Source organism: Aquila chrysaetos, chromosome 11 (genome assembly GCF_900496995.4).
Source record: "Aquila chrysaetos chrysaetos chromosome 11, bAquChr1.4, whole genome shotgun sequence".
NCBI lineage: Eukaryota > Metazoa > Chordata > Aves > Accipitriformes > Accipitridae > Aquila > Aquila chrysaetos.
The window spans coordinates 33,812,498-33,839,652 of record NC_044014.1 but is presented as its reverse complement, the minus strand read 5'-3'; the positions used below and the strand labels follow the sequence as shown (position 1 = coordinate 33,839,652).

Sequence of the window (27,155 nt, the reverse complement as noted above, 5' to 3'; positions counted from 1 at the left end):
TAGGTAATTAAAAACCAAGATTCACCATACCTTTAAAAATGTGTTTTCTTCCAAGAGCCATCTTTCAGTGCATCAATGCATTTTCCACTTTAAAGCTGAACACAGTAATTCTCACTAACTTGGTTTAAGGAATAACCTTGCTCATAGTGGCAGTAAGGAGTCAAAGGACCAGTAAATGCAGGCAGTGTTGGTGTGCCAGGTAGTCTGGTGACTTTGCTACTGGCCACGTTGTTTTATTTCTGTTTTTCATGGGGTTTATTGTAGTGGCTTTGGAGATCCCGTTCATGAAAGGGAACCTCTCCATACTTCTGTGCTCCATGGGGTGGGAGGGACGTCTGGGCCAGGGTTCCCTCCTACCCCTTAGGGCACGGCGTGGCAGCCCGCTGGGGAGTCTCTGAGACCACGGGTGAGAGGCCAGGAAAGAAACTGTGCAGCTAGTTCCCCATCTGCTACGCTTCCGATAAAAAGTATTAGGTCTCCAGAATCAGTATTTCCCCCCATTGTGGCTAGGAAACCCCACAGGTTTCAGTTCCCCAAACCTTTACCCAGTCATCGCCCCCCTGCCGCAGCAGCAGTCCCCATGCCATTCTCGTTTCTGCTGTCTCGCTCATGAGAAAGGAAGGAGCAGGCTGCCGTCATTGGGGCCCCGCTCACCACGGAGGCCAGCCTCTTACTTCCCTCCTCCTGCACGTAGCATGACGTCAGTGCTTAGGCAAGTGTGTAATTTCTCCTGCCCGTGACCCCTCAGCCAGCAGAGCCCTTCTGGGAAATGAATTGTATGGGCCCAGCCCAGGCTCCGTCTGAAGGCTTCAGCAGTTGTTTGTTCTGCCGTGCTTCTTGCAGGGATGCCACCATTCCCAGGCCTGGGGACCTCAGCTAGGTCCCTTCAGCCCCAGGTGTATCTCAGACACAAGACCTCATCCTTACGTCCCTACGCAGTGACATCCGTCTGGCTCTGGAGCCTGCCCTTCTTTCAGTGATGCTTCCAGAAGCATCAAAGTTCAACAAGTTTTGCAGTTTATACATAGCCTGTGAAAGCGTGGGAAAAAGACATGTAAAATGTCCAAAACTGTTTAATTACTTAATTATCAAGTGGTAATTTCAATACAGCTTTCACTATGAAATAAGCAAAAATTCTGCACTTCTAATAATGACAAATGCTGACCATGGGCTCAGTTAGCAGCAGACCTGCCTTCTGCTCTTTGGTACACCCCTCTGGCTTCTGCCTGCTGCAGGCCCTCTCTCTAAAGCGAGGAAAATGGAAAAGCTTGGCTATAGAAAAGACCACAAATGGCTTGTAAACAGGAGGAAAGGTTTATTCGGTTTAGAGCGTAGAAATAATGTATAAACCTAATGTTATAACGTACATATTGAAAAAGCTGTGTTTGTAGGGAAAACAGTTAAAAAAATTAAACATGGCATCACTGCATTTGTTCATTATAGAGCAGTGCCAGGAGCTTATGTAGACAACTGTGTAGCATGTAGACCACAGTAAATAGGAATTATATTTGCCCTGTGCAGCTTAGTACGTGGAAGCACTATGAAAGCTTGATATTGAGCTGTAATAATCTCATTTCAAATATTATTTTGTTGTTAATATTGATATAACATGTTTTATACAATTTTTTTTTCTGCTTCCTCCCTCTAGTTACCATTTTTTCCATAGTGGGTTGAGGGTGAGGGAAGAAAAGTTTCAAGGATTTTTTTTGTTTGTTTGTTTAAAGGGTTATTCATTTATGTGTGGAAATTTTTCAAATGTAGTCCAGCAACATTATGGTTATATTTGCTTTATTTATGTGAAATAAATAAGCACTGATGACATATATTTTTGAAGCATCAAATGCAGTCCTTGCTTCAGCACCCAGGTTTGGAAGCATGACTTTATGAGATAAAATTGTCAAAGTTCTTCTGGAACATGAGTCCATGACTGCCAGCTAGCCTTAGGCTCTAAAGTAATGTCATTTATTTATAATTTCAGCAATAATTCTTGTAGTGGTATTAAGTCACTAGCATAGCAGGTAGGAAACTGCTTTTACATTTATTTACGCTGGTCCTATAAATTGCTGGTACTACAAGAAACGATGGCTGGAGTGCTGCCAATCTCAGTAAGTCGTGCACCAGGCTGCCGAGGCTCCTCGGCAGGTCGGCAGGCGTTACCGTGCCAGGAAAAGTGTCACGTAAGATACCTTTCTCCATTTTGTAAATGCTGAGAAGTCTTGTCTTTTGTGCGTGTGTTTAAGATCTTGTGTTTAGCAAGCTATAGGCAGAGCTGTCTTTTTAAATCCCAAATTTCCCCCACCTTATTTTGGTGTTAGACCATGTGTCTGTGTGTGCTGGGCACTGAGAAGCTGTGAAAAGCTAATGGACGTCTGATTAGAGATTTTATCGTCATGAATTTGTGCCTCCATCTCATAGGACTCAGACTGATCGCAAGATGATTTGTTGCCCAGAGAGCTTCATGTCATGAATTAGTTAATAAGAACAATGTGCTAGAAGCTCACTACAGGCTTTAAGGACACATTCTGTAGAATAAATGCACAGGTATTGGCATGCTAAATGAGCAAGGCTTTCATACTATTTGTGTGACATAAAGCAAACTGTTACATAAAGTTGAAGCTAGCATGTGCTTGTTGCTTGGATTGGTGTGGAAATATGTGTGGGTTTGGCAGAATATAGGCTACATTGCTAATCTTATAACACGTTCTTTAGGGTGAGGAAGCAAAAAACATTCCTGGTGAATCTGTAACAGAGGAACAGTTTACTGACGAAGAAGGCAACGTCATCACAAGAAAAGTAATCATGAATTACATCACTGCTCTGAGTCTTTGCATTCAAGTAACTTCTTTTAACATATTTTTTCCCTTTAGAATCTAGGGAAAAAAAAAAAAATCCATCCTTTTCATGTATTGCTTCCCACAGATCACACGGAAGGTAGTAAGACGCGTTGTTATCCCCCATGAGAGGAAAGTTGGCGAAATGGTAATGGAACGGGGACTATCAGGAATTAACAGTAGATGTAGAGGGTTGTGTTGACTGCTGGAAAGTGCTAAAGGGCTGGAGGTTTGCATTTAACAAGACGCCTTGGCAAAGTGCAGTGCTTGCGGTTATTGACAAGTTGTGCATTTGGGTAACGGGGCAGGGGTCTCTGTGCTCTGTGCAGGCAGGGGCTGTGTCAAGGGGGCCTGGCTGAATTCTGTCAGCACAAAGCGTTAAGGTCTGTTTCTGTATAACAGGCAGCAGGCTTAAACCATAGTTTTGGGGCCTGTTTTGTGCCATCAGGATGAGCCGTGTCTGTGGGTTTGGTTAAGCCCTTGCAGAATTTGCGCCTTACACCCTTAGGTGTAGTGTGTTGCTTTTTTACCAGCCCAAAGGAGTGAGCTGCAGTCTGGTCCCCACCGGCCTCTCGCTCACCTGCATAATACCCCTGTGCTAGTGACTGAGGGTTTGCAGGATTCAGGGGAACGTGAACATACCCAAGCAATGGGATCCTTTACAAGCAAGCACCAAGACAGGATTTTGTCCCTGGCAGTTAAAATCAGAAGCCCTTCTGTAGGGCCAGACTGTGCCCAGCTTCAGCACCCGTAAAAAGAAAGGAGGGCAGCGGGAAGGGCAGGCCCGTTGTGCCCCAGCACGCCCTAGCCCCCTTGCAGGGGTCTCCAGGGGTATGGGCAGGCGTGGGCAGGCTGTGCCTCGAGCTATCCTCTGTCCCAAGGAGGCTTTGGGGGAACAGGCAGCACCTCTGGAGTCAAATGGCTACAGGGGAGTGCCTGCCTTGGTCCCCAGTGCATGGCCCTGGGAGGTTTTTGCTCCAGTAAAGTTGTCATTGAGGTTAATGGAATTTTTGACTGAGTGAAAACAGATTCAAAACCAAACAAAGGTAACAAATACTCTTCATCTGCTGGTAATAAAAAAGAACAAAGAAAAAAAGTGTGGGGGGGACATGACATAGAAATAAGAGATTTGAAACAAACATATTTCCATCCCCTCTTTCGTAGTCCTTTATCAGGGAAAAAATAAATCCTGCCCAGCAAAGGGGAAATACTTTCAATTTGCTGCACCAGATTAGATTAGTCGGAAGCTACAAATAGTTACAAATACATCAATGCAGATCACCCGCGGGGTAAATTCTGCCGATAACCACACATAAACAGATGCCTTTCTCTGATGTGAATGAGGCTTGTGATTACTGGAGTGTTTATTTTTAGATGATTATTGAGCTACTTTTAATGAGTGAAGATGAACTTTATTTTGGGGTTTGCTGTTTTAAAGACACTGAAACCTGCACTGCTTGTCACTGTCATTGGTTTTACTTCTGCGCTGCTTTGGTGGTGTTTTTTGCTGGCTTTCTTCTTCCTCCCTCTATTCCATTACTAACCTGCTCACTTTAAAGCACAGACATTGTGAAACATCATAACAGCAGCCGTGGCCTATGCTGTTGGAAATGTCCGCCAATCCCAGCTGACCCGGGAGGCCAGTTGGGAAAGGTGGTTTTCCTTGACGGTGGCACTGAATCCCGCTGCAGTTGATGGCAGGGGCTCTGCTGAGGGCTGCCAGTTGGGCATTCCAGCCCAGGGGTTGTGTTGAAATTGTAGATGATGAAGATGATATTTCAGGCCTGTGCTTTTACAGCTCATCAGAGTGGATAAGTAGATTGTGTGTATCTTTGAAATGAAGTGTTAATGTGATTTAACTGCTTTTTACTTATCCTGTTACAGCAAAATGTGGAGCCTGTTTTGGAAGCAGGTTTGTAATTATGACTACTCTCTGCAGACTCTGTTAATGTTCATATTTCTCCTTTAAAGCAGGGAGAAGGTTATAAGGTTAAGACGAAGAAAGAAGTCAGACACGTGGAGAAGAAAAGTTATTCATGAAAGCTGAAAGCCGACCACTGAGCGGTCAGTGTGATCAATTTTCTTTCACTGCTAAAGCCTTTTGCCAGCACAGCGCTGTGCAGCACGGGGACTAGCGCCTGGGCTGTGCAATGGCTTGCCTTGGCTACCTTGACATTGCTTTTGAGCTGCAAAGCTGAATAGATGGCCCTTGATCTTGTAAGCAGAAAATGACCTTTGGTTCCTGTACAGAAACTGAGCTTTGCTTCCTGGAACATAAAGCAAAGTAATACTGAGGCATGTGTAAGATTTTGGGGAGTTTTACAAAGTCTAGTGTTTGTAATCCATGGCACTTTCTACTCCTAAAAGTCAACTTAAACACAAATAGTGAAGGAGCTGCACAGAAGTAAATCTGCTGGGAGTGGAAGGCTTCTTCCACTGTCGGCCATGTGGTCTGAGGGCAGTTACGCAAGTCAGAGTCCTTGTAAGAGCCAGTGAAGTGTCTCAATATTTGCCAACAAATAATCCTTACCAACTGTTTCTTGTGAATTTTATTGATCCAGCCTTAACGGTTGTAACAAAACAGCAGCTGACATTTTAAGGGCTTCCCAAACTAAAACCAAATGCACAGACTAAGACACCCTTGCAGGGGCTCTGTAACGGCATGCCGGAGCACTGTGAAGCCAGAGGCTGCTTTGTCTCGATCACATAACTATAGTCACACAGCAAATGTGCCTGTAAATATGGGAGGAGCCAGTCTGTGTCTGTTAAAGCTGGTTAGTCAGTCATGGCTTCAAGCACGTATGTTTACCATGTTCCTGTCTTTTTTTCTACTCAGAACTTTTCTTAGCTTTGGTGGGTTTTAGGAATTGGGCAGAGAAAGAGTTTACGAAGTACAAGTCTATGTGTTATCCTTTTCCTATACATCTAGTATAGGTTTGACTGTAGGATTTAAGAACAGGATAAACGGGACCTGGAAAACATACTGGATAGTGATGTGGAGGTAAAGGACAGAAGCAGAGTCTCTCCTGAGTCACTAGTCCCTTCTGACTGCTGCAATGTAAGGTAGCCCCTAAAGCCACGTGGCCGTGTGGACTTTCTGTGCATGTGAGTAGTGCCATTTGAGACCCATGGCACACAGTGTGTGGGACCTAGCTGCGGGCTTTATGGGATCAAGCCCTAAGGAGCAAGCTCTGCGAGGCGACTGGCATGCTTTCAGCATCTGGTAAGCACCTACTGCATCCACCTAGCACAACCGCTGAATTCCTGCTTCTATTGAGAGCCCTCCCACATGTGCTAGTAGAATAATACTGCTTCATGTGGCTTGCTGCTCAACATACTCATAAAATATTTAATGTTTTGAAAAGGAAGGTGATTCTTTTGACACACCTTTCATGGAGCTCAACGATACGGGAGGAAAGCAAGCCAAAGGGATGGTACTGCTTGTATGAAATCATGTCCCAGGTTAGCTCCTGTGTTTCTCCACTGTCAATCTGCAGCGGAAAACCAGTGGAAATTTGTGAATTCGAAGGCGCTGAAGGCCAGATGGGGCACTGAACCCCATAAGCAGTGCAGATAAAGAGCCTGCCAGCATACAAGCGTGATGCAATGTACATTGGGGATAAGGGAGAAGCATTTCATTTTAAAATAAAATGGCATTAATAAGGCAGTCCTTGCCTAATGTATGAAACATATTCTGACCTTCAGAAAGCCAGAGTCTGAGTTCCTCAGAACCCAATTTGCTCCCATGACTGCTGGTGCATTTCTCCTGTGATTTCCAGTAGGCAACTCTTCTGTGCTAGAGCCCCTCAGGAACTTCAAGAGTTTTCCTTAGATAACAAACCTTTGCTCAGGGGGGAGCTTTGTCCTGTAAGATGAATCTCTGTGGTCCAAACTTTGATATGATAAGCATGACCAAATGTGCATTAAGTAATTGTGAGCCCAGTCAAGAATCTATTGAAAACATTTTATTTGAATGCAGAAGTGGATGTATTTGCACAGACAGGGGATTCTGATAGAAAACTAGTTCGTTTATTGATCACAAAAGACTAAAAAATTCTGTTTGGGAGGCAGAGGTGTTGCTTTTCCTTTGAATGTTTGAAAAAAATCACGTTAGCTCAATTTTGCTGTAAAAATGTCTTTGTCACCATTGCAAATAAACCTGTTGTGAAATATAGGTCGAAAGGAAAAGCCAAGAACTTTTGCATGCAATGCAATTCTGCAGGACGGCACTGTAGGAGCTGGCGTGACCGCTGCAATGTGAACAGGCGGCTTTTAGCAGCAGGATAGATTTATGACAACCGTAGATGTGGGCAAGGACAGATTGTTTTAGCATAGAAGGAGAGCACGAGCACTCCCGGGGAATGCGTGTGGACCTGTGACCTGATTAGTAAACAGGCATGTCCATGCCAGCCTGAATCCTGCAGGCGCTGCGCAAGCTGCACTCCCAAACAGGCTTTCCTGCGCCCAAGTGCTGGGGAACCTGCAGGTCTTCCAGCTCCCGTTCGCCAGTGTGTTTGTATTTCTGCTTCCTGCCTGCCTGCTGCAAGACATCGCTGTTGTACAACAGATGTAACAAACTTGCTGTCCTTACGTGCATGGCTGCTTGACTATTTTTGGATGGGCAAGAGAGCAGGAGCTGGCCCCCCCCGTCTCCCTGGTGCCACTCACGCAAGCCAGGGGGGAGATGGATGGGGCTGCTCCGCTTCCTTGCTTTGTCCTTCGCCAAGCCTCCTAAAGGCTGGACTCCACATTCCTGGCTCTCCTGGTCACGTTCCCTGAGCGACTGGCAGAGGTGGATGTGCAAGGATTGCAGTTTTCCACCACTGTGGGGATGCTTGCAAACAATAAACAAAAATGTGCTGTGAAAGCAGCAGCGCTCGCATTCTGGAGATGATGCTATTTCTTCCGCTATGGAGAGCACCTATTCCTTGTCATCATCGGATCTGACAAGCTGGTACTTTGTCTGGGCTGATGAAATGCAGCATGTTGCAAACGTATTTGTAAGTCAGTTCACGAGCAGCGTGGACATCTGCAGCTGCGTTTTCCCTTCATGCTGGGAGCTCAACTAATGTCATTACCTGCCTAGAAAGTGTGTGATTTATCCTATTGCAGAATTCCATAATGCCACTTAGAACTTTTGTATTTAGTCAGAGAAAGGCACGAAATTGATTCTAATGAGATTTTCTGAAATGATTTGTGCTATCTTTTCTTTCCGTAGGACTGTGTGCTTTTACTGCCAGTATTCTAGAGGGAAACTCACGGAAGAAAAATCAACAGGAATTAAACATTCACCTATAAAAGTGTGCGTGTGTTTGCTGCTTCCACACATTAACCGCATGGTTTTTATGCAAAAACAAACAAACAAACAAAAAAAAACCAAACAAAAAAATTAATTTAGCATGAGCCAATTTACAGAGCATGGAAATTCACATTCATTCACAGGATTGGAGGGTGCGCAGTTACCAATGCAGTGTATATACAAGATGCCATGCTGTTAACAGCTTCTTTCAAGCAGTTTGATGTCATCTCAAAAGAAATAAATTCCTGTGGCCAGAGGGGATGTACGAAGATGAAATGGTTAAACCATGGAAAGACACTAAAATTACTAAAATCCACAACAGCTCGCCTTATTTTTCTTGGACCCAAACTGTCAGGGTATAAAACACTATTTGTTTCTTTTTTAAACATCAATAGTTTTGCTGTAAATAAATAACACTGTATAAATTCTAACAAAATAGAATAAATGTTGATAAGGCACTGCCTTTTCGATCACAAACAGAATATTGCAAATGCATTGAGCAGGCTAGGTGTCTCAAATGGCTGCACCTACAGGGATATTCTGGGTGTATCTTCACAGATTCTTGTATATTAGCAATTATAATGTTTGTATATGCAAAAACGCTAGCTTGATTTTAAAAAAATCTTTAAAATCTGCTGCAAATTTAAATGATTCCCAAAATGAGGAATTCTGTAGTTCTGTGAAAATTTTTCTTCAGAGTACTAATATTTTGATGCATGTGTTTCACCTTATTTTGATTAAATCTTTTCCAGTTTTGCAAACACTATACCGCAACATGAAAAATAAGATTTTATCTGTAAACACAAAGCCCTTCATCTAATATTTGTTGCTGTTGCCAATTTTTCAATGAAATGACCTAAAACCCATAACATATACAGTAGTTGCATTATGGGGAGGGGGGTGCTATCTGTTCTCGCTTTATAACGGGGGTAATGCTTGCAGCTTTAGAAGTGGGTTGGTGCTCTAAGGAGCACAAGTTTGGGATATTTTTAAATGAACTGAAGAGAAATTATTAGCTAATAGACTGGCAGCACGCTGTAAAATTATTACTGTATTGTGTACTGGCTATAAGATGTAGAATCTTTCAGTAAGCCAATCATCTGTAATCATCCTAGCAGTGTAATATTAGGTTGTTAAGGCTGCTGTGTTTTAAAGGGCATTTTTATTTGGGTTTTGGTGAAATACTTTAATTTGTTGATTATATTCATATGGAAACAGCATTCATTGATAATAGCTCTAATTACATATGTATGAAAACAACAAACACTGGATGATCTAGTTGATTATTTAAGCATAAAATAAATTGTGTTAAAACTCTTGGATAACGCGTATTTGGCAGTGTTCTTGTACCTTATAGACACGCGGCTTCGCAAGGCCAGCCGTTAACCACCCCTGGCTTTTTGCTGCTTTTGCTCTTGGTTTCTTTTGCCTGATCCACGTCCTCCTCTTCCCAGTGTGACAGGCCATCACTTGGCAGGCCATCCCCAGGTGGGGGGAACAGGAGGAAAACACAGCAGCCAGTACATCCTCAGCAAAGCTAAGGAAACCCACCTCCCTGGGACGTAGGAGACTCCACGGGCGTGGGGAAAGGACCTGTGCAACAGGGGTATGCGCAGCCTCTTCTCCAACGCGTGTTAACTCTGCACCTCCTTTAATTTGCTTCACCCCATCGAGAACCAGGAAAAGCACTACTGAAAGCAGTTTTTTCCCCAGTGTGTATCAGTGAGACCAATAACCAGCTCACTGCAGATGATGTAAAGAAAGTGTACATCTCCTGTATATTGCATGCACTTCCTGTATCTTATAGGTAAGGGACCACTGCATATGTATATGTAAATAATGCGGCCAAAGCAAAGTTTTTTAGGCAGCATCAGTGCACACTTGCTGCTCTGGACTGCAGGCTTCTGCTCTGGTGCAATAAATAATTTTCATTACTCAGGTTTCAGTTTTACCTGGCTTTCAAGGCAAGATGATGTATTTTACCCCAGCTTGGCACCTGAGGAAGCACTGCTGCTACAGACCCAACTCAGTTTGCTTGTTGTTATCTGCTGACCCACATGGGAACCACTCCTCACCTGGCGTCAGTCAGCAAAGCTCTCCTGACTGCGGTGAAAGGCACTTGGCTTCAGGAGAGCGTAACGGGTTGGTTTGTCAGTGTTTCCGAGCTACTAGGGCTGCCAGCTTTTGAAGCAGTGACAGTAAATTACGTGGTTTTCATCATTTTAGCAGCCAGTCTGTGTTGCAACACATGTTTTACCTAGGTCAGGACATTGCTGGTACAATGCTGATGGTTCAGGTCCTTACGCCAGAGTCTGGAGGGCAAATGCCACTTACGCCACTGGAGAACAGACACATCTTATTGCAGGTCACAGTCCAACAGCAGCGATCTTCCTCCTGGACACCTTGCCATCCAGCTGCCTCCCTCCTGCTCGCGAGTACCCAGATCAACTGAATGAAAACGAAGGTTTTCAGTAAATGGAGTGCAGATGTATATATTTAATATTATATTGCAATTTTACAGTTGGAAGGAAAGGCTGTGGTGACCCGCCAGCTGGAAGGCAGGAGCAGCGCTGTAGAAGAGCCTCACTTCACCTCTCTGTAACGGCATCCAAAAGGCAGCGTTTCATTTGACGCATCTCTCTCCTCTGCCTCGTCCCCTCAGTGCCTGACACGGATGAGGAATAAAGCTGTGATTGTACCTGGAACGGTAGTTCCGGCAGGCAGAAGCTCTCTTTATGTAGACAGAATAGTGGGGTTGCCTGTGCAGGTAGCAGAGGTGTGTAGGGGAATCTCAACAGGTCCCCTCCTGCTGGTGGTGATTTATGTGGCACCTTCAAGCTCAGGCAGTTGGTCTTGACCGTGACAGCACACGTGAGTAGCTGCTGGCTCGCCTTGAGGCTCCCGAAGACGCTTTTGCAGCAAGGCCCAGCCGTGGGTAGTGCTCAGCGCCTGAGCAGGCTGCGACCAGGGCAGACGTGCCTCTCGGGCCGTCCAGGCCAGCGCCGTAGGTGCCCAGGCAGGGTGGTCCCCCACCGCGGGCAGGTCCCGGCCCTCCAGCTCCTGCCGCGCAGGGCGGCCGTGTCACCGCTCGCTGCTTCCCGTTGAAGCTTTGATACAACGGAGACGGCACAGGTTGGAACGGGAATTCCATAGCTAAATTTGCAGAGTTTAAAATTTCACGTTAAATGTTGCACAAACAGGATTTGCTGGGTGGTGGTTTGTTTTGCACTGAGTGTATTGACTCCAACAGTAGCTCGGGATATTTGGGAAAAACAAGGCTGAAGCATCAACAGTCATTTAAGAAGGAAAACAGAAATCTTGCCAGTACTAGCAAACAGTGCAGACAGCCCTGGAGTGAGTGAGGGCTCTACCTCTAATGTACACTTTTGTCTTTTTTTCGTATTTTCCCCAATGAGAACATTCCCCTTAGAGGCAAAATGGTAAGTCGTGGGACTTTTATTCCGTCTATGAAAATAAACTCGATTGCTAGATAAGGTGTTCTTTTCATCCTTTGATATTTGATTTAGCACTGCCTAATAACAATGCTGCAGATTGTCCTACTGTACTTTATCCATTTCTGAAGGAGTATCAATTACATTTTATTTGTGGCCAGTAATAGTTTCAATGTCAGAAATTCTAAGAGCTCCCGTAGTGCAGAGCTGACATTGGTGGGATAAATGGTGGTCGCTTGCAGCATTGCAGCACCCTGCTAATTAATGCTAATTTCTTGACGGGGGGTGTGTGTGTGTGTGTGTTTAACACGGGCTTTGTCTGTAGCATGCACTGTGCAGGAAATCGAGACGTGCTCTACCACTGGCTGCTGCAGCCTGGCGTGCAGGGCACACACAGCACCCCCAAACACCTCTCCATGCCCCTGTGGAAGGAGTTTGTAACTGGGGCTTTTCTGAGCTCAATCGAGTCAATGAAATTTGATGAAACTCATGGAGTCCATCAGTGGCAATTTTTGTCACGTAACCTATGCAATGACAGCAAACTCAGTGTGACCAGCTTGGCCTGGAGGAAAGCAGGCATGGCTGCCCCGGCGTGAGCTGCGGAGCTGTGCGAGGCCCCCCGCGGTCAGAGGGCTCTGCAGGGGCAGCAACGACAGCTTCGGGGTAGCCCTCCTGCCCCTGCCAGCCCTCTCCCCAGGAAGGGGGCGAAGGCTGGAGGACTGGGGGTTGCCTGACTGAGGCCGGTGCAGGGATGCGGGGCAGGGTATCAGCAAAGGGCTTGGGTTTTTTTGTCCTAGCTACGTGCCTGATGTACGAAAAGGCTGCTGCTGACCCATTACATCCTTGGCCCTGGGGTTGCACGCTGGGATTGCCAAGGGGTGGCAGGAGGGGGTGGATGCAAACAGGACTTCTGTTTTGAGGGTAGATCCCACCAAACCGGGGCTGGAGGAGGAAGAGCTCCTGGCTCAGTTCCCCTCTAACCCCGGAGTGAGGGAGGGAGGGAAAACATGGTGATAGTGAGGAGGAAAATATTCTTGCTTCGTTGAAAGCACAGCAGTTTTCTGACAGAGAGACAGATCCTAGGGTAGGGAGAGGGAAGAAGGAAAAGTTAGACCCAGACTGCTACAAAGTGCTTGACATAAAAAATAGTCCATTACTTGGGAGAGAAAAAGGTTAGTGAAGGACAGAGAAATGCGCTGCTCAAGAAAAATTATGTACGTGCCACATTTTTCATAACTGCTGATGCTAAAAACAGTATGCTAATTGTGCATGGCTTTATTTATTTGACCCTAAGTCCTGAAGGAAGGCAAAGATTTATAATAAAAGTTTTATTGGTACTTTTCCCATCACGCTAATGTTCAATTATTGAGAGCCATTTGGGCTATAAAACAGCAACGCACAGCGATCCCCTGTTCACCAACTTCCTTGGAAGGCTTCCAGAGGCTGGATATCGTTACGGCACAGCCAGACCAACAGAACCAGCCTAGTACAAACTCTGAAAAAAATTCCCTGGGAGAACAAGGATTCAGAAGCAAAGCCCCAGAGCTGAAGACGTGTTAGCTACTGGGTGGCTACCGCACGGCACATTTTTGTAGTCAGATACACTATCCTGCACAGAGACTTCTTTCCTAATACAGGTTTCTGATTAAATGGTCAGAAAAGCAAAGCAGCATGGCATTATTTTTGTCTGAATTGCTTGTTAGAAAACATGTTTTATCCTGCATCAATAGACACCTTAATCCACAGTATTAGCGAATTGGTGTTTTTCCTGCTCATGCAAATATCTTTCAAATTGAGGTTTCTCCCCTTTAACAACCCTCCACAATGGTAAGATCTCCACATATGCACTCCATTTTTCCCTTTGAATATTTCCTTGTATACAGCTCACAATTTTTTTTAATGCTGTTTCAGTTTATTTTCCTAGAAATATTTTCCATTAATTGCATTTTAATGCAACTTTATCTTTCCTTTATTCCCCCCCCCCCCCCATTTCAGTCGGGTACTCTGAGTACAGTACAGAATTTTTCCTGAGGTTAATTAGCTTCAGTTGGTCTTTTCCTCTTCAGTCTATAACTACTGAATATTTTAATAAAATTGTATTGTTACAGAAGGTCTTCCAGCTGATTAATGGACATCTGGAATCATATTAAGGATTACATTAAATCTCTGAACATACTTCTTCTAACCCCTCATGCCTAGCAATGTATTTTATACAAATATTTCTACTGTTGATGTGAGTTCATGAAACACTGTTTCTAATTGCCCATTACCTCCTGTAATGACAGTTTCTGTGAATAAATCCCTGCCTTTTTATTGCTTCTTCTTGATGTGAGTATCTGCTCTGCTATTTACGGTGCCAGTGACATTTTGAGGTTCTTTATTTGGACCAATACCTCCCCGTGTCCCCTTATAGTTTTGCTTTTTTTTTTTTTTATACAATAAAAAAATATGGGAGCAAGGAGGATGGAGACTTCATCTTGCAGGCGCTGCAGTGGAGACAGGCTGGTTGCGGTGGCTTTTACTGCTGCATCAAGCCCCTCACAGCCTCCAGTGGGGGACAGGGTCCCGGCAGCGGTGCCCCAAAGCAGCCTTGCTGCCAGGCGAAGCCACGGTGTGAGGCAGCCTCTGCTGCGCCCTAAGCCTTTAGAAAGGGGTTTTGCTAATTGTGCTTATACCACATAGTTATGTTTTTTAATTAGTTTGGTTAACATCTTACAGATGTGCAAAGCATTTGATTTTTTGGGGGGGTACTAATTAGGATAAAATTTTCTCTCCCAGTTTAATCTATTAATTTGGAGTAGTTGGCTGTAATTGTAATTAAATGTACGGGCGCTATTTTTTAAATGACTGAAATGCTGTTATGACAAGGATGCCGTCATCAGATCTAAACATCAAGGGCCCTTGAGTTTTCCTCCCACTCCCCCACTGACTCAGTGTTTGTCATTGGGCAAGTACCTCATCTCGCTACCTCCCTTTCTTGCCTTCCAGGGCTATTGTGCGAATTAATTAGATAATGTTTCAGCACGGCTTTGAACTGGAGAGTGCTACAGAAGTGCCAAGTTATAATTTATTGTTATGAAAGCTGGCGTGCTGGCTGGGAGCGAGACCTCTGATGCAACCCCGGCAGAGAGGGACGGCAAGGAGGCCAAGGGAGAGCTCCCCTCTCACCTCAAGATCCCTCCTCTCCATACCCGCCGTCTGCAGCACCTTCAGCCTGCTCTAGAAATGTTCTGCTGAAGGCAGCACCAGCAGCTGTGTGCTGTGATCCTGGGGATGCAGCCCCTGGCTCAGCCGGCCCGTCCCGGTTGCTGGATTGAGGGTGTTACTGCACCTCCCAGTCCATTTTCAGGCTAGTTTTGGTGTCAGAAGGAGCAGCGGCCACGTCCTCTAGAAAATTATAGTGCTCCAAATCAGCAAAGCACTGAAGATTAGCTTTGATAGGTCTGATGAGTGGCTTAAGGTTAAGCACGCCGTGGGGCTTGCTCGGTAAGATTAGCCCAGAGCAGATGCGTGTTTTGCTGATGCAGGTTTTCAGAATATTTAGGCCTTGGTTCAACAAGACACTCAAATGTGAGCAGTCCCACCGAAGGCAATGGAAATAACTAGCTGATCAAAGCCGGGCAGCTGGATGAAGAAAGAACATTAAGTTACAAACCTGTTTTTTTTAGAAATGACTTTGCTTTGAGGAGCACGTGTGCGTGCGGCCAGAGGTGACAGACCAAACTGGCTTGCCTGCCGTTGCCAGCGCTGCAGAGTGTGTACATGAAATAATGCTTCCTCACGACCCAGCTGTGTTCGGCCAGCTTCTCGAATACCAGCAGACCTATTTAAAAGCAATTCTATTGCATTGTAACGACCTGTCCAAAACAGTGCTCATTATTTGTCAAATCCTATTTTAATCCCTTGGGCTTTTTATCCCAAAGCCCGCGCTGGTGGAGTGGCTCAGCCTGGGTGCTGCTGTGGGGCAGAGGAGCCGGCGGCTGCCCCAGGCGATGGGGCTTGTCCCCCCCTGCAGACCCAGGGATCCCCTGGGGTTGCCGCAGGGGCATTTTAGGGCAGCACCAAAAAGCTCTCACAAGACCTCATGGACATCATCTAGCTGGTCTGTGGAGACCTGTGCACCTATAGCAGCGTCTTTTGATGCTGATGCTCTTATGTTTTGGGAGGAATTCCCGCCCTGATGAAGCCCAGGGATGGGAAATCCAGCTGGGGGGCTGTAGCTGCCTGGGGTGGTGTCAAGGGTCCCTGGTGCTGATGGCCTTGCTACATTTTAATGGCATCACCAGGCTCAGTACAGAGGTAACGGGATGCAGGAGTACGGCTCAGTTTCCGCAGGGCCGGGTGGGTGGTGCAGGACCTTTTCCAGCCTTAAAAGCCCTGAGCTGATGCACCTGACGGGGCCGAGGCAGAGTTGCAGGGCTGTGCCAGTGCTGGATGGGGACCCCCATTTCCTCTCCCCCCCCCCCCCCCGCCATTTTGAGCTCTGTTTGCATGGCAGCGTAACGTGCCAGGGTCAGACACATGGACAGGCATAGCAGAAAATAGTACCCATGTCTGAAAACTAGGAACGGCCCTTTTACGGCTTTTCTTGTGATCAAGAGACCAAAAATAAAATGACCTGCACTTATATTCTCAGGCAGGCAAAAAGAATAATTACTTTACAGAGATGGAATTCCTTCATATATTATAGCCATTAAAAAGAGTAAAATTTGAAATTTACTGTGGCACGGAACAAAAAGGTAGTGCAGTTAGAGATAATGAAATCCTTACTTGCCATTAACAGAAAAATTGCTGTTGTTAAAAGACCCCTTCATAAATAATTGAGAAACCAATTATACAGTCTTGGTGACTAATTTATCCAGGAGCAATACGGACCACATTAGGCCATATCATGAATGGCACGTACACTCCGTTATATCTCACTATAACTCGTGCCTTTATTCGGCTGCTCCACAAAGAAATAGTAAAAAAAAAAAAAGAAACTAATGCACATACTAATCAGGAAATAATCTGGAATGAGAGATGGGCCTTAATACATCTTAACTTAAAGCAGCTTTTCAGAGGTATGGAGGTATGGAGGCCTGAAGTAACACGCCATTTTGTCTCTGCGTCGTGAAGGGGCGTGGGGCCGGGGGGTCAGGGGCTGCCGCCATGCTCACCCTGCCTCGGCGGGGTGGGGTGACCCAAGCCCCATCTGCCCCAGGGCCCAAAAGCAGGGGGGCCTCTGGAGCCGGGAGGGACAGCTCCAGGCGTGGGGCAGCCCTGCGGCCTCTCCCGCCCCACGCCCTCCTGGCGCTCACCTGGCAGCGCCGCCTGCGTCCGCCTGCGTCCGTATGTTATTTTAATAGATATATTCTCTAAAAAAAAAAAAAAAAAAAAAAAAAGAGGTTTTCGGTTGTTTGACTTGTGTGTAAATGAACCCCTGGGGGTCCAGCACAGCACTGCTGGGTGAGCCCAGGGCTTCCCCACTTCTGATATACTGAGGTAAAAAATCCAGGGTTTGCGGGCAAGCTGTTTGCCATGGATAATTTAGTACTTAAACAAAGCCTTCCCCGCAGACGCCGTGCCGTCGGGGGCGTCTGAACCGGCGCTACAGCAGAAAAATTGGGGTTTTTTTCACGCTGCCAACGGGAAACCCGGCGCGCTCCGGGGCCGGCAGGCGGCGCTATGGGCGGGCGGCCTGGGCGGGCGTCCCCTCTTGGCGCGCGGGGAGGCCGCGGCGCCGGCGCGCGGCGGGCGCCGCCCCCTGCTCGCCTGGCGGCGCGGCGGCGGCGGCGGGCGGGAGCGAGCGAGCGAGCGAGCGAGCGGCGGCGATGGCGGACAGCGCCAGCGAGAGCGACACGGACGGCGCCGGCGGCAGCGGCGGGGGCGGCGGCCCGGCGGGGCCGCTGACGGCGGGCGGCCCGGCGGCGGGGCCCGGCTCGGGGGTGGCGGGCGGCGGCTCGGGGGGCAAGACGGGCGGGATCGTGATCTCGCCGTTCCGGCTGGAAGAGCTGACGAACCGCCTGGCCTCGCTGCAGCAGGAGAACAAGGTGCTGAAGATCGAGCTGGAGACCTACAAGCTCAAGTGCAAGGCGCTGCAGGAGGAGAACCGCGACCTGCGCAAGGCCAGCGTCACCATCGTGAGTGCGGGCGGCGCCGCGCCGGGCCCGGCGGCGGGCGGGCGGGCGGGCGGGCGGTGCGCGCGCGCGTGTGTGCGTGTGCGCGTGTGCGCGCGGGGGGGGTGCCCCGCCGCGGGGGTGTCCGCGCAGGGCGGGCCCGGCCGCCGCCGCCCTCCGCTCAGCCCGGCCGCGGCCTTCCCGCCCCGCCGCCCGCCCCCCCCCCAGCTTCCACCCCGGGGGCGGCGGTTGAGGCGAGTTTTACCTCAGGCGGGCCCGGCTGTCACCGCGGCCCGTCCGGGGGGTCACCCGCGCCCTTCGCGCCGTCACCGGGCCCTCAGCGGGGACCAGGGTCCTTGCGGGAGCGGGAGGGAAACCGGCGAGTAAGCCAGGTGGCTCCCCCGCCGCCCCAGACCGGCGCGGCCGGCCCGGGTCTCCGCGGGGAGGCGGCCCCGCCGCCCCTGCCCTTGCGCCCGACTGTCCGAGCGGCGAGGGCTCGGGAAGGGGCGGCTCGGCGGGGTTCTGAGGTACGGAGCAGTAAGGCCCGTGCGGAGGAAGGGCGATGCTGGGTGTTCCCTGAAGTTTCTCAAAGTAGAGATTTTCTTCGAGTATAAGTAATCTGCGGAGATTATGGATTATCTCTTCAGCTGCCACCTCTTCAGCCACGGTGCAGAAACAGCGAGTTGCAGGGTAGCGTCTTGGTCATGAAGAAGCGTCTGATTTATTTGTACTGTTTTGTTAGCTGTGGTATTTCAAGAGGTTATTTAAAGTAAACCCCTTTAAAACAATGCGAGTAACACACCCCACTCTGTCCCAGGAAGAGCTCAGCTACTGGTTTACGAGCACTGCGAGCACAACTTGGAATTTAACATCATTTTATGTGGTGCTGTTAAGCATCAATTCTCAGTAAAGTACATATGAAAATACAATGAATATGACTTTTTTTTCTTCTCTATGAGTTGGGAGTTTAGGAGTTTAGATTTGGGGGGGGTTTGCTAATTCGGTAGTTGGAATGATCGTTTAGATGTTGTAATGATCGTGGCCTGCATCCAAACAAAGTAGGTAACATGTTAAAGACCAATGAAGGGTAACCCTGATACTTTTACAGGCTGTCCTGTGCATCCTTGCCAGGGCAGATAGAGATGCCTTGAGAAAGATCGATCCCTCCCACCTGCTTGTGCTCGTTCTCTTCTCATCTGATTTTTCACAGGGTGTTACTTTATTACAAGCATAGTGGCTGTTTTATTGATAATCAGGTCTTTCATTGTCAATATATCTAGTAAAGAAATGGAGCTTGTCTAGGCAAACCTCTCATCTGTTCCCAGTAGTAAGCATTCAGTGTCTAGCAGGATGTGGGCCGGAAAAGTGCATGAAATACAGTACAGAAGTAATTTATTCCAGGATGACAAATATAGTGCTAGTTGGGGAAACGTGTGCTTTGTTAATACTTTATGAGAAGAGAATGTGTCTTAATTAGGTAGCAGCGGAGTGCCTTCTAATGTTGAAAGGGGCTAAGACATCTTGTCAGTCAGACATTTTCTCTTTGCCTGTTAGAAAGGCACAGCATCTTTCTGAACCCCTGGTAGGTGTATTGTTTGTAAACAACTTGAAAAATTGTTGTGTGTGCGTTAAAGTTCTTTAGGCGCTGTCTCTAGGGACTGATTATCTTATATTTTCATCAGATTTTAATTTACAAAAGGGAAGTATTTTTCTTAAATCTAAAACTCAGTCTGTATGTTTTTGACATCTTGGATAAAGAGAGAAAAGGTGTGTTAGACTTTTGTAGCAACCTGTAGGCTGTCTGGAAAACCGGCATCTTCAGGAGACATTCTGTCTTTGGTATGCTAAACTGTGTGCACAACTGAGTAAACCACTTCTAATTCAGCAAGCGGTGAAATAATGAATGCAAAACATAACTTTTTTTTTCAGGCCACTGAGACTTTGTGCTGTGGTTTACATAGTCCATAATGTAAACACATTTGCAGTCAAAATACTTTGTTGTGTGCTGTAGTTTACAAGTGACTGGAGATGAACTTTATTGGAACGTTGAAATGTGTGCCATTTGCATGTAAATGTAATTAAATAGAAAGTTTTCTGATTTTCTCTATTGTGATTCTAAACCTTTGTCAATTTACTCCTCCACCAGCCAGCTCAAGCTCCTCGCCCTGTTGTTGTGCTGGCAGGCAGGCGCTGCATACCAGTTTCCTGTTGTAGATACCGTAATATCACAAATCAGCTTTGATTTTTATCAAGTGTCGAGGATGAGCTGTGAAGCGCAAATGAAACTGACAGGTAGCCAAAATAGCAGGTGAAATGACTAAACCTGTGTGCTATAGGTGAAGGTGACTCCTTGAACCACGTGGCTCTTCATCTGCGAGCTTTTCTCTGTCCCGTCATTGTGCCACAGAGACTTCACTTTCTCTAGCTCCCACCATTGTCTTTAATGGTTTTGAATATTTTCCCTTTGAGGTTTACTAGACAGAAAGCGGTCATCTTCCTCCTTCCTCTTGCATCCATGCTCATGTAAGTGTTAATATGATGTTGACTTCTTTGTTTCTGTGTCTGTGCGTGGCATTATTGGTGTCAGCGTGGATGTGTACAGTTTGGGAATTATTTAAAGAGCTTGCCGCATAGGATCCTATTAGTTCTATTTTGTAGTTAACCCTTGTGTCGTAGGGTTGAAAATAAGCGTCAATTGAACATAGGAGACCTATGTTAAGTAGTTGCACTTGGAAAACTGACTAAGAAAAGGTGTTGACTTGACAGGCTCGTGTGCTTGCTAACTTCATATGAACTCTCATCTAAAACATGTACAAACAGGTGCTGCTTTAATACTGAAATTGGTAAAACTAGCCTGGACTAAGTGTACATCCAGAAAGATGTGTGAACTCTACTTCTTCAGATGTGTGAACTCTACTCCTTCCAGTAGCCTGAAACGCAAATGAAATCATGCTGTTGCTTGTGTGCAAGACTCTGAAGTTAAGTAAATATACGTGATAACTTTATCTCACCTGCTATTAATTCTAACAAACTGTGAGGGAGGGAGCAAAGTGAGGAGAAGGCTGGGTAAATTTGAAGTGTTATCTAGCAGTGCAAGAGCATTACATTACAAGATGCAAAGTTTGAGATTAATTAAGAAATAACTAAGATCACGACCCATTTGCAGAGAGTTAATTTATATGTATTTAGCAATCTTTAGTTGTATGATCTCATGGTATGTTTCTGCAAGGTCTTTTTTAGGAAATGGAATGGATTTCCCCTGGCTTGGGAAAAATCACACTCCTGAAGATCTGAGGTGCTATGTATTTGAGATGTGAAGTAGTGAGTTTTGGTTATAGTACTGCATTATCAGAACTGGATTTCCTGAGTGAACTTCCTTAATTTTTTGGTGAAAAAGGTCTACCAAGGAGATATCATATTTAATGGACTAAGTCTGGGACAGCACAACTTCTTTAGTTAAATGAGAGTACCTTCAAAACTGGGTGGTGGTGGTGGGGTGGCTGCTTTTCAAAAGATTGAATTGTTGCGTGTGACAAAAGCTGAACTACTACAGCCGGGTGTAGGTACGTCTTCGTCAGGAAGTTTCTTTTGAAGTCAGTAGAACTTGGATTTCTAACTTCTTTTTTCTACTTTTCAGTGTTTGATGTAACAAAGTCATCCTATTTCAGTGAAGGCCATGTAACCTTTAACTGATACTGAAGCATTTTGGTTTTCTTTGTTACTGTTTTGAACAGACAGGCCTCGCACAAACAGAGTGCGTTTAATAATGATGAGAGTTTTAGTCCCTGATAGCTACGGGTACATACATGCTTACTCTGGGATGTTAGATTCAGTAATTTAACTCGTGTAGCTTGGCCTACTATAGTCAGGCATCTTCTGTAGTGTAAGAAAATTAAAGTATAATAAGCGTTATTCTGTTATACTACCTTCATCTCAGTTAAAAAAATGAGTATTTGAGAAGCCTTGATTTAAAAATGTTCCTGCTCCAGAATGCTTGATGTAGCAGTTCTAATGCTTTGTAAGATAGATTTTACAAGAACAGCTTCTCAGTTTTTTTTCCCTGCAGTTTGCTTTGTAGGGAAGGGAGTTATCCTAGAAGTCCCTATTTGTGGTGCTGTGTAGATCCCCAATGGGATCATCAATTCAGCTGAGACAGTCTGATCCAAAACACTAATGGCATAAGTAACACTTGGATGCTGGTTTTTGTGGGCTTGCTGTGAGTTACCACCGTCCGGTAGTGACTGCTGCAGTGCTTGCTGGCAAGGGCCGTTGGGATGTGGGACTGGTGTACGCTGCAGTGGGTTGCAAGTGGCAGCATTTTACTGCGAGACCTCTGCTACCCTTGTCTCTGTAGCTAAACCTGCGCCTCTGCACCTTGGCTCTCAGCTTGGCTTTTTTTATTCCCTGAGCGCTAGCAGAGGGCAGTTGCATCTCCTGGCTTCTCAGTCTCCTCTGCGTTTCTGCAGAGTGAACAGCCTCCCACCAGTTGGGAGAAACAATGGAAGAAAAAGCTTTACTCGGCTCCTATTTCCTCACCCCTACTCACAAATCCTGAAGAAATTTGTTGCTTTTGATAACAGTCGTCATCTGAAAACAAACAGGCTTTCTGGGACTTGCAGATCAGAAAAATTCTGTGTCGTATCGTAGACTTGTTACAGTTTTCTCAATAAACAACCAGATTTAGATGCTGGAAATAAGTATGATTTTAGCATTTTGTTCTCAAGGAAGTGTGCGGTGGCTTTTGTGTGTGTGTATGCATGAGATCTGCTGTTGTGGGTCTTCATGGAAAATGTCAGCCTGGATAGGTAGTTCGGGGAAGTGAATGGTTGTGCTATATTGTTGAAAATCCCCTGCAAAAATGCTTTTTAACAGCTTTTTTCTCTCCTGGAGTTTGCATCAGAATTTCAAAGCGGAACACTGGTTTCAGTACAGAATATGCCTATTAATAGTAGAAGAAAGGGCAGGATAGGCTAACTGAATTGAAATACAAACCTTTAAAAGGTGCTCACTTAAAGGCACGGGGATGAATGAAGGAAATCAATTAGTAGCAGCTAGAGGTAAAAAGCAAACCAAGAAATCAAAGAGATTAATATTTTAAAAGAGGTATCTGTAAGTCTGTTATTTACTGTTTCTTTTAAAGTAGGGCTTGCTTGTGTGAAAGAGGCTGACGCTGTTTTGTGATGTCTTCTGTAGGTGTAAGAAACCTGCTTGGGGCTTTTGTATCCTGCTGGGTCGTTTGTAAATCTAGTTTGTAGCTGGACTAAACTAAAAGTCTAGCTCAAAAATAACTTACTTCAGAAATGCTTTGCTTACCTGCTTTCTAGAGTAAAGACAACATTGTTGCTAAGATTAGCAAATTCATGCACAATTAAACACCATCCAAAATTTTTCAGGAAGAGCAGGCACATAGGAAATGAGTGTCTTGTATTTCAGTTTTACTTTTGCCTCAGATTCTCAAGAAGTTTCTATTGAGCTTCTACAGAAGGAAAAAGGAAGCTTAGTAATGCACTTTAGTGTTAACTGTTTTGGCCCTTAAGGTGGTAAAAGCAATGCTGCTTGCTGGGCGGCTGACGACCTAATAGTAGAAAGGTTGTTATCATCTGCTTCATTTGGTAGTTATGCACAGCCACTAGCATATCAAGTTCCCACGCAAAAACATTGTCAGCGCAGTGGTAACAGCACGTTACCATTTGTCTGTGTTGTAGGCCGCCTTCAATGCTGGTTACAAAACAAACAAAAAACACAGAGAAAGTACTAATGTTTCTGAACTTGATTCAAATAGTTAATAAACAGGAATGCTTGTACTTTCAGGGAGTTTGAGGCTTCAGAGGGTTACTAAATCATCTGCCTTGATTTGTGTCACATCTTCATGTTTTTCTGAGTTGTTCCTGCATTGATCTCATAACTTACCTCAAAATGTATCCAGTTTTAATTTGAAGACTCATGGGGGTGAAGAACCATTGTGCTTGTAAAGCCTCTGGTGTCCTGCCTCTACTTCTTCCCATCAGCTTTGCAAGGCTGAGCTGTTGGTTCCTGCTGTGCATTTTGGCTAGGTTAATGAGTCTTCTGGATCATCTGCTTTCTCCTTAGGAAGATACAGGCTGTAACAGGCATGTTCTAGTTTACTTTGACGAACTGAACTAAGCTCTCAGGCTCTGAGTTGCTGAAAATCTAATGTGCTGGATCAAAGATGCTGCAGGTATATGATGCACTGATCTAGTCTAAACACCCTTTCCTGCTTCAGATTAGAACAAATGTTTCTGATAGATTAATTTGGAACTGACAGGCTTTATTTATTTATTTTCATCCAGTATTGTCAGTTTTCTTCCATGAGCTTACTGTTATGTGCTCTGGCTGATTTGGCAGAAATGCAGTAGCATGCTTGTGCCTCTTCCAGGTCTGTTTTGTACTGCTGGGTTGTCCAGAAGCACGTGCTTTGGTGCTAATAATTGTGGAGCCATAGTCTCAGGAAGGGTATTTTTCCTTTTCCTGTGATTTCTTGAGGCTCTGTTCTGTAACCCCTCTGTTTTTCTTTACAAAGAGGTACCAACCCCTTAAGTTTCTTTTCCCTGCCCGTATCGTTTTCACCATGCTATGTACAGAAGTGAAGGTGAGCTGTCTCTCTGTTTAACCTTGGGTAGCAGTCAGTGTTACGGCATCACGCGTGAAGCTAATACAGAGGTGGTGGTTGTTCCTTCTCTCCATGTCCATTCTCTGAGAGAATCCCTTGGTTTGTGAGTTTGTCCTTTTTTTCAGAAGCGCAGCTTTGGTAGAATGAATTTGTTTCAAATTAAACAAAACGTGAAGGTGTCTGTTCTCTTTTATTATTTTTTACAGTCTTGCTAATCTCAGTCTCCTAGAGTTTATCAGAAATTACTGAAGAATAATGTGCAGTGAATATTTTGAACAACATCATGCTTAGTACATGTTGGTGTGAAATTTCTAATGAAATTTCCCACTGACAAGTATTTTTGAGGTCAGTAAGCCACTTTGGAAATCCTGCTGTATACTTTGATTATTTTGTAACCATTTTAAAATAATGTATGGTATGTATTACTATATCAAAAAGTCATATGGGCACCATATACACATCCTACACCTTTGCGGTTATCTTTATTACAAATAGTCCTTGGCTGAAAGATGAATCTATGCCTATCTGCCGCAACTTGTTCTCTATAAAACCATGCTGAATGACCCTTTTTGTGTTTCTGTCCTTTATAAAGTAAATTAATTTGTTTCCAGTGTTGCTATTGGGTTGATACCAAACTGTGATAACCATCTATGTCTTGCTTGCCTTTAAATATTACACAACAGCTCTACTTTTATCTGTTACTTTATTGATGTTCCCATGTTTAATAATGGTGGAATATCTTCAGTCAGTAGGAATACTGGTATGTTGCTCTGAATTACTTTGGGGATGGAAGTGAAATAAGAACTGAGATTTTTAAGTACATTTGGGAATTTTTAATAATGCAAAGTTCTTGGTGTTTCTGTGGGCTTGCTATTCTGCATAGAAAGTAATTTTGCTTTTCTCGTAAGTGAACTTTATCATTGAGGTTGTACCTTGAATTGTATGTCAGAACTGGTTTGTAGTCAGTCAGCTTTTATTTTAAGAATACTGTTTAATGTTGGGTTTGAACATTTACTGAGAGTAACAGCCATTCTTTCTTAGTGTATCTCCAGTGACTTAAAAATGTTTTGAAGGACAGAGTTGTTTTATCTTTTTCTGCATTGTACACCTAACAACAGGTTTGCTTTCACTGAAGAAAAATATTCATGTATGCTAGTGCTGTATATTTGCTAGAAATTTTTAATGATTTTTTTTTTTCTTTTACATTAGTACAGTATGGGTCACTCACCCAAATGAGTATTCTCAATACTGAGAGTTTTGCATAGTTCACATCTGCTGGTTTAGATGGTAGAGTAAAATGTTATGTTTTTTAGAGGTTCTATTGCTGTTGCTAATACCAGTATTGGAAAGCTAGTATAGACAAGACTTTAGAATAATTTTCAAATACTGGAAGTTCTGTACTTTATTTTAGTTGTGGCTTTGACTGTAATGGAGTCTGAATTTTATTGCTGATTTCAAAGGATGAAGGAAAGTGATTTTATTTTCTAAAATTTTTTTTTTTTCCAGAATAGGTGCATGGTCTGTGGTTTTCTTGCACTTGTTAATTCTGTTTACTTGTCCTCATTGCTTGTTTCCTCCTACTGCTGATACGGACTTCAGTTAATAGTGAAGTTGTTTTCAAAGTCCTTAGTTTTAAGTGTTGGCATGCATGGGGTGTATTTTCATCTATAGACTGTCAGTGCTAAAGCTCACTGTAGTAAATGAGGAAATAATGCTGGTGTGTGGCACACAGCTGTGGTAAGCAAGCTTATGCATCTGCTAGAGACTTCAACAAAAGGTTTTGTTTTCATGCTGTACCTCATAAGGTGTGCTTGGATGGGATTTCAGCTGGGGACTGGAAGAGCAGAAAGCGCTTGGAACGGTGACTCCATGGCAGCTGCAGACGAGGCTGGTCAGGCAGGTGGACTTACGGAGCGCTGCAGGAGGATGGAGTGCTGGTTTCTCACAAACAGATATTGAAATGTGATTGGAATGAAGAAACAAGGCAGTGCTCTCCTCCAAAGGAGTGAAAATTGTCAGCAGTAGACGTATGATGTATTTCAGCATAGCCTGGTAAAAGCAGTGAGAGAAACAGTTGCTTTGCTGCTCTTTTTTGGGCTTGGGGGTAGGAGGAAGTTGCTGAATTTAGCAGCAGAGCAAGAGGTGAATCCTTTCTGTCTTTCTCTTAAAGAAAAAAACAAAACAAAACTGAAGGAGGAGAGTAATAAGGACAAAATGTACAAATTTAATTATGCACAGGATTTGGGATCTAAACAGAATGAATGGAAAAGAGACAAAGACATGCTCTAGAAGAGAGGCAAAAAATACATTATAAAGCAAGTTCCCATGGATCCATAACAGAAAACATTCCTGTGATGTCTTGCTTCCAGCACAGCAGTCTGGGGATATCCAGAAGGGAACATCTCAAGTTCTACTTCTTCAGCCAAGTCCTCCTTGTCTGACTGAAGAGGTATCTTAGCTTTAATTAGGTGGACTGTTATTGTCCCATTTTAATGAATGAAGTAAAAATGAAGGCAAGATGTTTGAGGTGAACTATTCCACAGAAAAAATGCAAATGTCTAAGTAGGAAACTGCAAAGCACAAATTGCAGATGTGCAGGTTTCACATCTTTCTCTGTGGGGTGCAAGGACTCCTTGATGAAAGCTAAAGCAAAGTATTTACGGAAACATTGAAGCAATTTTTAATCCTGACACTTGAGTTTGTAATTTTTTTCAACTTTTCAGTTAAAATACAGACATTGTAGGCTAATTGTTGCCTATAGGGACAGTCCTTTCAGCTCCTGAGAGTCCTCTATCCCTTCATGCCTTCCATTGCAGCAGTTTTGCTCCTGGAAAAGAGGGTATT

The 27,155-nt window shown here is 45.0% G+C and overlaps 2 protein-coding genes across 44 annotated transcripts in view; both read left to right on the top strand.

Annotated features, from left to right (window-relative positions):
* ANK3 (ankyrin 3) overlaps positions 1–9,452 on the top strand; it is a 382,076-nt gene extending 372,624 nt beyond the window's left edge. For 25 of the 43 annotated variants that reach the window (XM_041127047.1, XM_041127049.1, XM_041127048.1 and 22 more), the window contains 4 exons: positions 2,710–2,793; positions 2,920–2,979; positions 4,803–4,895; positions 8,050–9,452. In XM_041127047.1, the coding sequence (XP_040982981.1) occupies positions 2,710–2,793; positions 2,920–2,979; positions 4,803–4,871 (213 nt within the window). In that variant the 3' untranslated portion in view covers positions 4,872–4,895; positions 8,050–9,452. Of the gene's footprint in view, positions 1–2,709; positions 2,836–2,919; positions 2,980–4,802; positions 4,896–8,049 lie in introns of all 43 variants that reach the window. The other 18 variants (XM_041127063.1, XM_041127056.1, XM_030031145.2 and 15 more) reach the window with 3 other exon arrangements.
* Positions 9,453–17,389: 7,937 nt separating this feature from the next.
* CCDC6 (coiled-coil domain containing 6) overlaps positions 17,390–27,155 on the top strand; it is a 54,757-nt gene continuing 44,991 nt past the window's right edge. The window contains exon 1 of the mRNA XM_030030275.2: positions 17,390–17,704. Coding sequence (XP_029886135.1) covers positions 17,396–17,704 — 309 coding nt within the window. The 5' untranslated portion in view covers positions 17,390–17,395. The remainder of the gene's footprint in view (positions 17,705–27,155) is intronic.